General features: G+C 38.9%; 1 protein-coding gene across 1 annotated transcript in view; it reads left to right on the top strand.

Annotated features, from left to right (window-relative positions):
• Positions 1 to 1,209: 1,209 nt before the first annotated feature.
• Positions 1,210 to 13,846, top strand: part of TBC1D1 (TBC1 (tre-2/USP6, BUB2, cdc16) domain family, member 1) — a gene marked incomplete at its 5' end in the record, with an annotated part of 27,637 nt that continues 15,000 nt past the window's right edge. Inside the window, 2 exons of the mRNA XM_009078427.1 lie at positions 1,210 to 1,460; positions 7,208 to 7,347. Of these exons, the coding sequence (XP_009076675.1) occupies positions 1,210 to 1,460; positions 7,208 to 7,347 (391 nt within the window). The remainder of the gene's footprint in view (positions 1,461 to 7,207; positions 7,348 to 13,846) is intronic.

Here is a 13,846-nt window from a genome sequence, read left to right as displayed (position 1 = left end):
CCAGCCTGAAGCAATATTTAAGCTTTTTAGAGTTTGCAAGTTGGTTACCTAAATGATTTTTCATATATTTAACATGTTAAAATCTGAGTCCTCTGAGGGACAGCTTGAACAAAGATATTTTCCAGTTTACTCCGATAACAGAGATTCAGGCTAAGAATAGTAGTCACATGTCAACACAGTGGTGATGTGCAAGATGCTCTCATAGTAAATCTGGTCTCCACGAGTTTGAAGTTGCTTTCAGGCTTTTCATTCTGTTCCCTGTGCTATAAACAAGAGAAGTACAATTGAGTCTCTATCTGAATTAGAAATGCCTCGTACTGTGTATAACATATATTTTGTAGGTGAATAAAATGTTATTTAACATCACTTGAATATTGCAACAATGTGCATCAAAACAAATGCTCTAATTACCATGCTGCTGATCCTAATCTGGCTGGTTTTAGCCTTGAAAGTATATACCATGAATGCAGGATTGTATTCATAAAAAAACATAGAACGAAAACAAGAAGTGGAGTTATTTTCCCCATTGTGTGTTTAGAAAGCTTTTAGTCTGTATAAAACCTTACAAAAAACACAGCATAGAAGCCAGTCTTCTTCCCTGGAGGCAACATAGCACTCTGCAGACTTGGATATACAGCTATTGATTCTGCTGTAGTGCCTGGTCTCCTACAGACTCCTGACTTCATGTAATCAATAGTCTGCTATTGCTGCTTATGTTTTTGAAAGAGTGGCTGAGTCTGCAGAAAGCACACGAGGTGAGGAATGAAGGAAATCCATGTTTTGGGACTGAAACATGCATCTGTCTAGTCCTAGGATTAAATTCTTAGTGTGAATCTTCAGATAGACAAGAGGAGTATTGTGTTAGATGAGGTGCTAAATATACAGTACTCTGAAATGCTACCACCCTTTCCACTGTTAGCCAAAACTTTTGTTCTGGTCCTCTCTCTTCTGAGTTATATTTAACATAATATCAAATGCAATTACTCTTAAAATTACTTTTTCTCTGCAAAATAGGGACTCTGCTTTGTTGACCTAAATGATTAATAACAAAGCCATAAAACATCAAAGATCTTTCATTGAGCTGTCTTGATGAAAATGTGCACGTTTGAAGCAGGTCTCTGTGGAGTGTGAATAACAGCATGGGACTGCAACCTCAAAAAGGTTAATTCCAAACCCACATATTGATAACTTTCTTTCTTGCACTGCTAGGAGCCACCATTGTGTGAAAAGGACAAAGACAGAGTTCCTGCTCTTCCTACGGAAAACGCTGTCCAGACCAGCGGCTCAGTGGGTGATCTCTCCAGTGACACAGATGATTCTCCCCTTGAGCAGTCTGTTACATTACCTCAGCAAAGCTTTCGGAGGAGAGCAAACACCCTGAGCCACTTGCCAACAGAAAGCCAGGAGTCTCTGGAACCTGTTGAAACATCACCAACTGTTCCTCAGAGGAAACTTATGAGGTATCACTCAGTGAGCACAGAGACTCCTCACAAAAGAAAGTAAGACTTATTAAAAGCAGGCTATGATTTTGTTTGTTGAGGGCATATTTGGGGATGATCATTGCATACCAGGTATGTCCTCTTAATGGATAAGAAATGTGTTGCAGCAGTGTGTCACTCTTTGGAAGTTTGGAGGTATTCTGTTTAAAAACACTTTTAGCCTTGTGTGCTCCATAGGGGAGAGAAGACATGAGATATGGAGTTCTACAGTATATGTCACAAAACTACATATAAGCACAACATAGAATTGCTCAGCTATATTTGTGCAAGCATTAACTTCTGTATAAGCACAACATAGAATTGCTCAGCTACATTGTGCAAGCATTAACTTCTGTTTTGATCTGTGAGCAGTATAAGTAAATGTTGCTTCTTGTTCCTTATGTAGAGAGATAAACCCAGTAGCTTTTGTGATCCAGAAAACCTCATTAGTTGATGAATTTGTGTATGACTTTAAAATAGTGTACAAAACTAACACAAATTGCCTGGTTATTGGTAGAGGTGAAGCTCCTGTCTGGCTTTTCAATGAGCCTATCTAGATTTTACTTGCAGAAAGAAGCTACTGCTTGCTTTAATGCTAATGCCTTTCAAGCTATTCTTCAGAATCCTGCCTCTGCATCTCTAGTCTCCTCTTTATGGCAGGTTTCTCTCATCCTTCTGTCTGCCTTTTTCCAATTACTATGGAAACAGTTCTGTCTGTAAGCTTCTGTTTTACTGCCAAAACTGCTCGTTTACACCACTTAGGAGGAAATCTGTATGTGTTCCAGCTCATTTTTTCCTGCAGGAGGCTGGGCAGTAAACAAACATGCCTGAAAAGGGTGATGACAGTGGAGAAAAAACCCACAAAACTTATAATATTTGAAAGGAAACCTATAACCTGGGTTGCCTTTTTGTCCTTTCTTTGACCCTTCTTAATTCTAAAATTCCAGAATGTTTTTGTAGTGCAGTTTAGGACTTGTTATCTGTTGGTCTGCTATCTTCATAAGAGCTGCCTTGATGCTTGTAGCAGCTTGTTCAGTCAGTTAGTATCTTACTATAGGAATGCAGCTGGAAATTGAGTATATTTTTCATTTCCTTGGTTATTTCTGTTTGGGTTTGGTGATGTGATTTTTAGTGTGCCTGCTCCCTCACGTAATTCAAATCAAAAAGAAATCTCTGTTGCTTCCATTTCATAGCAAATGTACAAAAACAGAGGAAATGCAAAACTTACAGGTATACATAAAATTCTCAAAAATCACTGGAAGGATAGACTTGTAACAAGTCTTGGCTGTTTTATGAGTGTTTTTGAACAGCTTACCTCAAGTCATAAATTGTTTTCAAAGTATAAATAAATTCAGTTCTTCCCTTAGCGTTTCACTTCTCATCCATTGGAACACTTGATCATATGCCTGACTTTATCATAGAAACCAAGTGAAAACACACACAAGGTAAAAGAAATGGGGGTGTTAGTGCCAATTTGTTGTGAGTTTGAATCTAGTCATATGCTGAAATGCCTGACTGAAACCTGTAAATATGTATTTGGGGCTTTGCTGATTGGGCTAAAATGTTTGGGTGCTTAAAGTTTCTGCATTAACTGTGAAAACCAGGAAATGTCTCATATATGCCAGGTCACTTTCAAAGATTAGAGAAGGGATTTCACTTTCTTTTTTTCCCCCTCCTTTCCTTTCTTACGTTTTGTTCTTTGTGCTACCTCAACTCCATCACTCTGGTTGGAATCCCACCATATGGTTTGAACACATCTGTGGGCGAATCTCAAAGTTCTTCTGGTCAACTCGCGCGTTCTCCTACTCTAGCTCGTCTTAATCCCTCGGCCTCTTCACCCAACTTTTTAAAATATCTGAGGCATAATTCAAGTGGAGAACAAAGTGGGCATTTTGCACAAAAAAGGTGAGCTAGCACCTGTACATGGTTTGGGGTAGGGTTTGATTTTCCGTGTCATAAATACGAAGCTATATAGTGTAAATAATTACAATAATTTAATATAGACCAAAGGTGGTAGGTTTTTATGGGAGAGGGAACTCTTTAACTGGTCCACTACTGAATGTAGAGCTGCTACTTACATAATTTGTTGTTTTAATCAATAACAATTTTTCAGACACTGGCTCTTTATTTAGAGCCAGTTGCTCCAAAGCAGTTTGTTGTTATGCAGCAGACAGCAGCACTGCTTAAATTGTGTGAGGGCTAAGTTGCCAAGAACCTGGGAGTTCACTCTCTCCCTCCTCATTCAAGCAGCACTGCTTAAATTGTGTGAGGGCAAAGTTGCCAAGAACCTGGGACTTCACTCTGTCCCTCCTGAATCTTTCAGTTCTGTTCTGCTTTGTTCATGCTATCACAGAAACATATTCATACTCTTTTGTGCCTGGCATTAAAGGCAAGTTGACCAAGTTAACTAAATGGGGCAAGAAGTAGCAGGACTATAGACAGGTGATACAAAAAAACCTCCCAAATAACTAAAACCCACAAACAACCCTACCACTACAGCTGCTCTTCACAAAACAAAAACCCAAGAACAAACCAACAAAAAAACCCAACCCATCACCTCCACAAAAACCCAAGAACAAACCAACAAAAGACCCCAACCCATCACCTCATGTATTTGTTTGGGTTGCTTTCATCAATATCAAATTACACTTTTCTGTGCCTCCTTTCTTAGAATTAAAATACACAGAGAGAGCACTGAGAAAAGGAAATGAATACTTTGTTTTCCTCAGAACCTGAAACTAAGTAGCTCCCTAAAATATCTTGATCTGTGAAACCCCCTCTTAACCCCTTGAGCTAAAACTGCTCATGAGACCAATGAGACCAAATGGCCTTGGAAGCACTGCCAACAGTCGCTGGGCATTGGCAAGGAATTTTACTGCTGTTGCTGTTTATTGTTCAGTTTTGTACTCTTGGGTGAAAGTTTCCTGTTTTCCCAAGGCACTGTGTTTTCTGAACCTGAGAAAATACTCAACTGAGAACCTTATTTCACCTTTTTTTAGGGTTTTTTTGCTGAGTACTAACTAGTAGTATATACCATATGGAACCTCTAAACAACAAGACCAGAAATGGAAATTGATAGGGATATCAAATGGGCTGAGTTTAAATCAATAAAGTTAAGCTTCACAAGTTGATTGTATTCTGTAAGTGGAATTTCCATGTAACTGATGGATTTACAGCATGATTATAAGTGATACCTGTTTGCAGGGCACACCATTCTGTACCCTTGTCTTCTTCATCTCAGTTCCAGCTAATTAAGAACCAGCTTTACTTTATCCTAGTGATTATCCCAGAGTATCCTCCCCATCCCATTCACATCTTCAGGAAAGAGCACTAAATGCCATCCAGATATATATCATTATGGTTTATCTGAAGCAATTCTTTAAGCTTACTTTTTCAGGAGTAAATTCTCCTACTCCTGTGGGTTTTGTCTACTCTTTTGAGACAAGGTCTTCTAGCATCATCAGCCAAGTAGTTTTCTATGTTTTCATTCCATGCAAAAGCTTTTCATTGTCTGAGTTGTTCTTAGTACTTTTTATTAACCTTCTTCTGAGTATGTTTGAGACTTGTTATTTTAAAAGATAAGCAGAATTACATTGGCCAGAAGACTATTGATGAAGCTGGATTAGCACTCCTGTCTGTTGCATAAACAGAGCCACAATCCTGAATGGTCAGTCAGAAGGCTCAGCTTCTAATTTAAAAGTTCCAAACTTGCCTGGATAAAACCCTGTTAATGCTTTACAATATGTTTTTTGCCAAAGTCTTATTTTTCATTTGCCAGCACAACAATTATCAGTGTCAACTTTTCTTAACCTTTTCCCCCAACTTTAGTCAGTTGTTGAAACTGATATTTAAGTAAATGTGCATTGATAAAGTTCGCACCAGATCCATTAGAGCAAAGGAATTTATTTGAAACATGCATTAAAATCTTGTGATATAGCAGAGAATAATAACTTTACTGGAGGTACATTTATATATATTTTGGAACATTTTCGTTTGCCCAAACAAATATGTATTTCAAAGTAGCACTTTGTTAGCAGTTTCAGTTTTGACTTTGGCTTCCTTGATATTCAAGCTTTCAGGTTTTACCTGCTTTTTGTTTGAAACTTAGAAATGTGTATTATTTTTATTCTGTGGATTTATACTTCTTTGTTCTAAACTATACTTCTCCCAACTGCACTCTCAGCATGTCCTACCGTACTGCCTTAAGGAAAAAGCTTCATTCTTCCTCTTCTGTGCCAAATTTCTTAAAATTTCTGGCTCCTGTAGATGAAAATAACACCTCTGACTTTAGGAGCACAACAAGGTAGGCTTCTCTCTTAAAGCCTAGAGGTAAAACTGTATTTTCAAAGGTCTCTGTCTGAAATACTTCAAATGCTTTTTGCACTTGCAAAACCTGATTTGTGCAACAGTTCACTTGCATGTGTTCTGCATATAATTGCTGTCAAAAGGATAGAGCTATCCCAGACTACTCTCCCATTAAGACTGCAGGATTTATGCATGTTGATGTTGCAATGATCATGCAACTTCCATCTATGTCCTTCTGTGATTATTCCTGAGAAAAACACAGTTTTCAGTGTTTTGCACTTGCAAAACCTGATTTGTGCAACAGTTCACTTGCATGTGTTCTGCATATAATTGCTGTCAAAAGGATAGAGCTATCCCAGACTACTCTCCCATTAAGACTGCAGGATTTATGCATGTTGATGTTGCAATGATCATGCAACTTCCATCTATGTCCTTCTGTGATTATTCCTGAGAAAAACACAGTTTTCAGTGAAGAGACATATCTATGTCCTTCTGTGATTATTCCTGACAAAAACAGAGTTTTCAGTTAAGAGAATATACATTGTTAATCCTAAGCCTTGTCAGCATCCTCAAGTTAGGAGGAGAGGATGACCTGTAAAATGCTCCTCCCTGTTGCTGACAACTATTTGAATTTCATTTATCCCTGTCAGCTTCAACAAAGACTCGTGCAACCATTTAGCAAATGAATGGCTGGAATAAAGCAATGAATACTTTAGAGTTGTAAGGGATGGAAGTTATTAGTGGGATTTTAAAGAAGAAAATGGCATTTCTCTACACTATTTCATTTAATATTCTGAATAAGAACCTCTGTATGGAGTTTGTGGGTTACATCAAAGGAATAGTATCCAAGGTTCCTGGACACTGTTCCCAAGCTTGTTGCTCATTTCAGAGGGTGACTTGCAAACACAGGGGATAAAAGTTTTGCTCCAAGTCCATGTTGGGAAGGAGTGTATTCCATGCCCAGTTCACAGAAGGTTGGAAGTCTGATTGGTGTTATAAAGCTCCTTGATGTGTGCTGATAAAAGGCATCAGCAAGTCTTTGTGTCTCCTGTGCATAATTGCTAGATTTTGTGGATAGCATATAAATAGCTTAATAGTAAAGCTGTTTTATTGTTTGTGTGTCTCTAGTATGTTGTGTTTAGTACATTGCTGCAAAGAAAACTGAAAACTGATTAAGACTGGAGAAAGCAGATTGCACAGGGCTGCCAGCCCCTGGTAGTGAGCCTGAGTGGTGCTTGGAGCCTTGTATAAGATGCTGCTGCAGAGCAAACTTCACCTGCCTAACACTAAGAGTTTGCATGTGCACAGCACACTGCACTCCTTAGCTGATGGTTCATGTTGCTGTGTTCACTGAGGACTGTGTCACTGGTAGCAGCAGCCTGAGGTAACCTGCTCACAAGCTGTTCTGTGTTCCACTGTTCTAGTGACTATGAATCCAAGCACAGCCATCAGGCCATCGATGCAGAGAGCCCTGTAAGGACTCGAAGGCATTCGTGGAGGCAACAGATATTCCTGCGAGTGGCAACTCCTCAGAAAGCATGTGATTCTCCCAGCAGATATGATGGTAAAGTCTGGGTTTATTTGCTTCCATGAACTTACTGATGTATGTATCCTGTGAAGTGTGAATCGTTTTGTCTACCGAGTGGACATACTTGTCTGGTGTTCTGTTTGTACTGCCACTGCAGTTTCCCACCTACATGATGGGAGCCAAGCTCATCAGCTGTTGGGTTTTTACTTCTCAGCTTTGTATGTAACATTGTTCCTCTCGTGTCACATTAATTAGCCAGAGAAGAAATTATTTTTGTGTACTAGTTGAATGATTTCTGGGGTAAAAAATTGTCACCAAGTATTGCTCTGAAGAAAAGATGATGCTTCTATTTCATCTTTACATGCTGGAGTATAGAACTAGAAAAATTCTGGCCTAGCAGAAGGAATGAGATTTCTTTGACCTCAGTTGAGTTCTGTAGCATATACTTCATACCAGACTGGATTTGTCCCCATGTATGCTGCTCCAGTCTGTGACATTTGCCACTTGAGTTGTAGTTATCCATAGTTTCCATATTTATTTCCTGAAATTCTGTAGAGCTGAAAGACTACAGACCAAAAGAAAGTCACTGTGCATGAGCATGCAGGTATATCATTTTATGCATCCCACTTCATGTGAGCCAGGCAGTGCAGCACATGCTGAGGCCAAGAATGCCTGAGAACAGCTAGTAGGTAATGGTCTCTGGCTCTCTAAAGTTTGAATTTCAAAGCATGAGCTCTGCAAGCTCCATCTTCTGACTTCTCTGAGTCACTGAGATGCTTTTCTTGCATCTTAAAGTGAGACCTTGATTAACAGCTCAGAGCAGAAGTGTTTCTGTCACTAATGCACTGCATGCAACATAATTTGATTCACAGTGAGGTAAACTCTATTTGGACACAGATACCTCTCAAATTTAGTGTACTTCACAGTGAAGTGATCTCAAGAGCATGTTGTGTAAATATACATGTGAAATGCTTTCCTATACTTAAAGGCATGTGCAGGGCCTGTTCAGCCTCAGCTGTTCTGTGAAATTACTATTTTTGCAGGTTTGATGCATCTCTTTGTGACTGGGAATAGCCTTACTTGTTTTTGAAAGCCACAAAACCTTCCCATATTAAATTGGAAAAAAAAAAATCCATCTAAATTGCCTATCCAAGCATTTCCTCTGAGACATAATAGCAGCAAGATACAATCTTAACAGCCTACAGCTGGGTAAGCAGAATAGTTGGAGAAACAAGTGTGGCCAAAATAGAAAGCAGGATGTGCTATTAATAGGAGGAGAGATTTAAAATATTTGGCCTTTTTCTTCACTCTTTTTCTTCTTCTGTATTTGTTTCAGTGTACATATTCAAGAGGTTTTTTTATTTTATACATAGCAAATATTGGGGGTTTTCATTTGGATTTTTATGCATCTCCTGGAATATTTCTGGCTCTTTTTAGACTGATTTCCTTTAATTTGTACAAACAGCTGATGTATCAACAAAAGATCAATTTCAGCAAAACTGGGCAGAGGGCAAAGAAGGTTTTAAAGATAACATGGTTTGTCATGTTCTGCAAAAGTAGGCATGAAGAGAGGGAAATAAGGGAACATCTGTGATTTATGGGTTTCCCCTTATAGACTCTTCACTCTACTGACCAGTTTCTCCATTCAAGTGCAGTGTACACCCCAGGCCAGGGTACTCTGCAGGAGAGCAGTAAGAGAAAAAGCTGCTGGGGTTAAAATCTAGTCAGTCAGCCAAGAGCCCCAGATCTCTGAGAGTCAGAGATGATCAAGTTTTTCAAGTTTAGCTTAGGCTATTTTGCTAGACTTTGTATTAAATGTAAAATCCACTAGTATCCCTGAACTGTGCATTGTTTTGACCATGTGTGGGCAGGCACAAAAAAATGAGTGTCCTCTGTGGCAGTAACTTCTTTGGGTTATAACAAGTAAATATGCATATGTAAGCTGTCAGAAGAAATAGAGACAACTTTAAGCTTTATATACACAGAAAAACCTAGACTGATATTGGTGATTCTTTTTGTATTGGCAAGTGGTGAGCTGAATCTCAAGATGCATCATGTTCACTGCTGCTCTCTGTGTGGTTAACACAGCAGGATATGAAGGTGTATTTACTAAAAGTTTTAAAAAAAAATACCCAGACAACTGGTACCTAGCTTTTGCAGAAATTCTGAGCTTACTCTTCTGAGGTTCTGAACTTGAGAAATGTCTAGTGTCCTGAGTTTTCCACATGAAATTTGAACAACATAAACAGCACTTTAAGTGCCACTGTCTTGCACTTCTGGATCCTTTATTTCTTTAGGAAGTGCTCCTAAATAGTTTGAGCTACAAATTCATTTCCTGTAGCTCAGCTGCAGAAAAGTGGTTGTGGTGCTGCAGAGGGTGTGGAGCACCAGGAGGCAATGTTTCTCTCACTGCCACCTGGAGACATGCTCAACTGTGATGTGTGTTGCATCCTGCAAAGTGGAGATGGAAAAAGGGGAGCAGAAGTCACTTCCAAAATGGATCACACTTTGATCTGTTACAATTCTATATTTCTTTTGAAAGAAGGTTTTCATTATTCTCTTTTTCTAAAGCTGTCTCTCCTACTCACATTAATGTCTGAAATATTCTAAGTAATGAAAATGCTTCTTCAGTTACTTGATTTTTATTTTTATACTTCCCCAGCCAACTTTCAGGCAGGTGTTCCTATTTCTGTAGCATCTCTCTAACAAGAGCCACATCATTGGCTTTGCAAAGGGTTTAGGGCTCTTTAGGTTCCTGTACACTGGTAAAAATGTAAAGGGAAGAGCTTAGTGGTCATTTTAAAGCAGCTGAAGTAGGGACACTGTCAAAAAACATGGTTTTTCAGTTTATTTTTCTAGTCCCACTCACAGTATTACACAAGCACTAGAGCAGGCAGGGACAGGTGTCTTGAAGGTAGCTGCTCTTACCCTGCTCAGGAGCAGGACACTTAAATCAGTGTGGAGTGATCAGGAAACTTCACCTTGCACTACAGTACAGCAAGATATTCACATAGTTTTATTCAGCACCTACAAATCTCTATGCAGTGGATGATTTTCACTCCAATTTTCACATATGACTGTTCAAAATTGGTCATAGTAGGAGAAGTGCTTTGCAGATTTTCAGAAACTCCCAGCAGAGTAAAGTGCTAGATTTAAAAGGGGTGTGAATAGTTTTTGAAGTAAATGGTGGGAAGGTGATGGTGTTTTGTCAGAGCTTTCTTGCTGAGGGAGGTGTGTTAGAAGTAGACAGCAAGATTTTAGTAACAGCTGTGTCAGTTTTGCTGTTTTTCCTAGTCACTTACAAATGAAATTTCCCTGTTCATATCACAGCTGGTCAGATACTGTCTGTTTTAATAACATTCATTCACCAGCTTCTCTTGTACAAACTTTCTTTAGCATGGTTCATGGTAGTAACATATCATAATGTTTTGTACTTTTTTTCCTGTCATCTTTGCACATAAGAGTTTTTTGCAATGCATTTGTGGATCCTTTTGGAGTATAGGTGTAGGATACTCTGCACCTTAGGATTGAAGCACTGCCATGCAGAGCCAAAGAGCTGAGTATAATGAATGGATCTGCTGTACAAATTCCATCTCAGCCCATTGTTCCTATTGGCCTTGTCCTTTGTTGTGTATTATAAGTGGTGGAAGCATAAGAGCAGTGCTTTTGAGATATGTATGGATGTGCTAGTACATTTGAGCAGCATTTTCCATGTGGTCCATGAGCAGTGTCATCTGCAGTGCATTACTTTGCAGAAGTTTTGACAAGACCAGGAAAACTGGTATCTTTCCCACTGGAGTGCAGTTTTTCAGGGAATACTTAGTTTGGACTCAGACTTGCATTGTACAGAAAAGTAGTTCTGAAAGGCAGTCCAAGTATGAACCTCAAATGGAGAATAACCTGTGCAGTGGTAAAATATATTAATGTTATTGAGTCACCTTGCCAAATCCTGAACCCTAAGGAATAGAAGGGTGGAAGTAGTACCACATATGGAGGTAAAATTTCGTATATAAGCTGCAGGAAAGGAAGCAATGTATTTGAAAGGCAGGTCAAAGGTGGACTGAGAGTCAACAAAAGCTGATGAAATTGGCAGGTGAACAGGGAAGCAGTTTTCAATGTGCACTGAAGTGTTCAGATCCTGTTTCAGTGCACTTACTAATCTCATAAAAGCTCTGAAGGCTGCGCATTGCTTGGATTTTAACACATGGCAGTTTGGTTCAGTGGAATGTGAGCTCCCAGTTACGTTCAGTTGAATTGCTCTGCTGTTTATCTTTGATTTCTCTGCTGTCCTCCAGATCTTCTGTGCATAACAATGCAATACTCAGTTTCTTGTTACAGTAGTTCTACTCTTGTCTGTTCTGGATCTGGAAGTTGGGTAGTATGGCCATCACCTTGTATGCCTGGACATGGGTTAGTGTTGACTTACCAAATGTCTGTGTTTGTTTTGAGGGATTATCTCCACATTCCAACTTCCCCACTCCTTTACCAGCCAAACAGCTGATGCAATTCTCCAGACTATCAGCAGGCCACCTGAGCAGTTAAACAGGTTCACTTTGCATTCTGTACACCCTGCCTCACACCAGCATGCAGACAGGGAGGGAAGGCAAGTTCTGAATGTGTTGCACTTTATCAGAGTAGACTTTAGACTTTCTGTTACATGTCCACAAGTAATAAGAAGAAAAAGAAAATACAGAAAAGAAGCTACCATTTGGAAGGCTAAATCAAGCCTAGGACTCTTCCACAGAGGAATTAGAGGTAGGGTTTGATAATCATAATTATTCAGCTTGTAGAATTTTGTAACCTTCCTGTTTTCTTTTATAGCCTTAAGCATGATTTCTTTCAGTGAATACTGATCTTGCCAAGTTAGCCACTAACAGACAAGAAATTTTTAGCCTAAATGGCAGCACTACCATGGTCTTCAGTAACTAATGCTTTGCAGCTGTTCAGGTGTTGCCACAGTTTGATCACTGGGGGATGCTAAGTGAGTAAGATCTCTGATAAACTAGAAGGTGATGCTTTGTTAATTTGGTACTTGAAGACCAGTCAACAAAATTTGTACTGGGAAAGAAGGATCTTTATATTTAAGACATGCAGAATCTAGGTGTTAGTTGTGTTCATTCTTGCTTTAGGAATTTGATGTGTTTCATCCATTTCCTTGCATGCATTTTGCCAGCCTGTCTTTTTGGGTTTGGGGTTGTTGGGGGTTTTTTTGCAAGTAGGTAGCTATAAACTGTATCTGTCTGGTATTTTTTGACATATGCATGCATAAAACCACGATGCACATCTGACTCTAAAAGAGTTCCATAAACCACTGAGAGAATGCATAGGCTGAGAAGAGATGTTTTTCCCCCAAGGCATCCATGCACTCTCTATTGATGCTATGAGAATCTAACATGAATAGGCCACAGATAGCATACAGTAGATAAGGGTTTTCCTGTCTGGATCACTTTATTTTTTTGCATTGATGTTTGGTGACTATTTTGTTGATTCCTCTCTCTTAGGACATCATTATTTTGTGCAGCCTTAGAGGAAATTAGCAACTTCCCTTGAAGATTCTTTGTATTTCTTATTATTTTATTCAAGCAAATTAAGTGAGTTCTATCAGCATTATCCTAAGAGCATTTCCCTTAAAATGTTACTTCATATGCAATGAGGAGAATTGGCATCAAAGCTACTGAATGTAGGAATTCTACATAAAAATGTACAGAACATTATTGACAGCATTGCATGTGCATCAAAACCAGCAGTCAAATAAAAATAATTTTCCTTTCATTGTCAACACAACATCAGTTGAGAATTATGGAGTGTCTGTACCTTCTCTGCCTGTTGACATTTACCTAAATCTCTTTTATCTGACTGCACAGAAGTCTTTCCATTTACCTGTAAAGAAAAAATTTAATATATCCCAGTTTCTTTTAAGGTATATAATGCAGTTTCTTTGTTGCATTGATATTTTTCATAACCAGCTGTATTTCTGAGTGCAGCTGTCAGTTTTTCCTTTCATTGCACCAAATGGTGATTGCCATAAAAGTGTCAAATATTTGACCTTTGCCTCATTCCCATTCCCATGATGTCAGTTGTTCTTTGAAATGCTGTAGATACCAGAAGTATGGGCATCCACACTTGTATCCAGAGCACAAGTTAGTAAAGGTTTAAATTGTTCTGCTAGCTGAAAACGTTGCATTTATTTTTACATGTACATTTTTGCCCTTGACTTTAACTGTGGTGACAAGCAAATAAATGTTGTCTAAGGAAACAGGTGGTATTTGGACCCACCCTACTTCTCTGACTCTTTGAGAGGAAAAAATTGACAGTGGCAAAACTTAGAAAAGCAGAAGCCAACAGCTGTGAACATTCCCATGCTTGTGTAGTCACCTGCTGCGTATGAACCGTGTGAGTCAATATATAGTGGTGTTCTGAGCAGAACTTGGAGGGGTGAAAACCACCTAATTTTGTTTAGTTGGAAGAGTTGAGATGATGTGTGTGTTTAACTCAAAATCTTTGTCACTGTGCTAGGCAGTAATAAAGAAATGTA

Source organism: Acanthisitta chloris, unplaced genomic scaffold (genome assembly GCF_000695815.1).
Source record: "Acanthisitta chloris isolate BGI_N310 unplaced genomic scaffold, ASM69581v1 scaffold15567, whole genome shotgun sequence".
In the NCBI taxonomy this organism is placed as follows: domain Eukaryota; kingdom Metazoa; phylum Chordata; class Aves; order Passeriformes; family Acanthisittidae; genus Acanthisitta; species Acanthisitta chloris.
The sequence above is the reverse complement of the archived record's forward strand: the minus strand, read 5'-3'. Positions and strand labels throughout refer to the sequence as shown.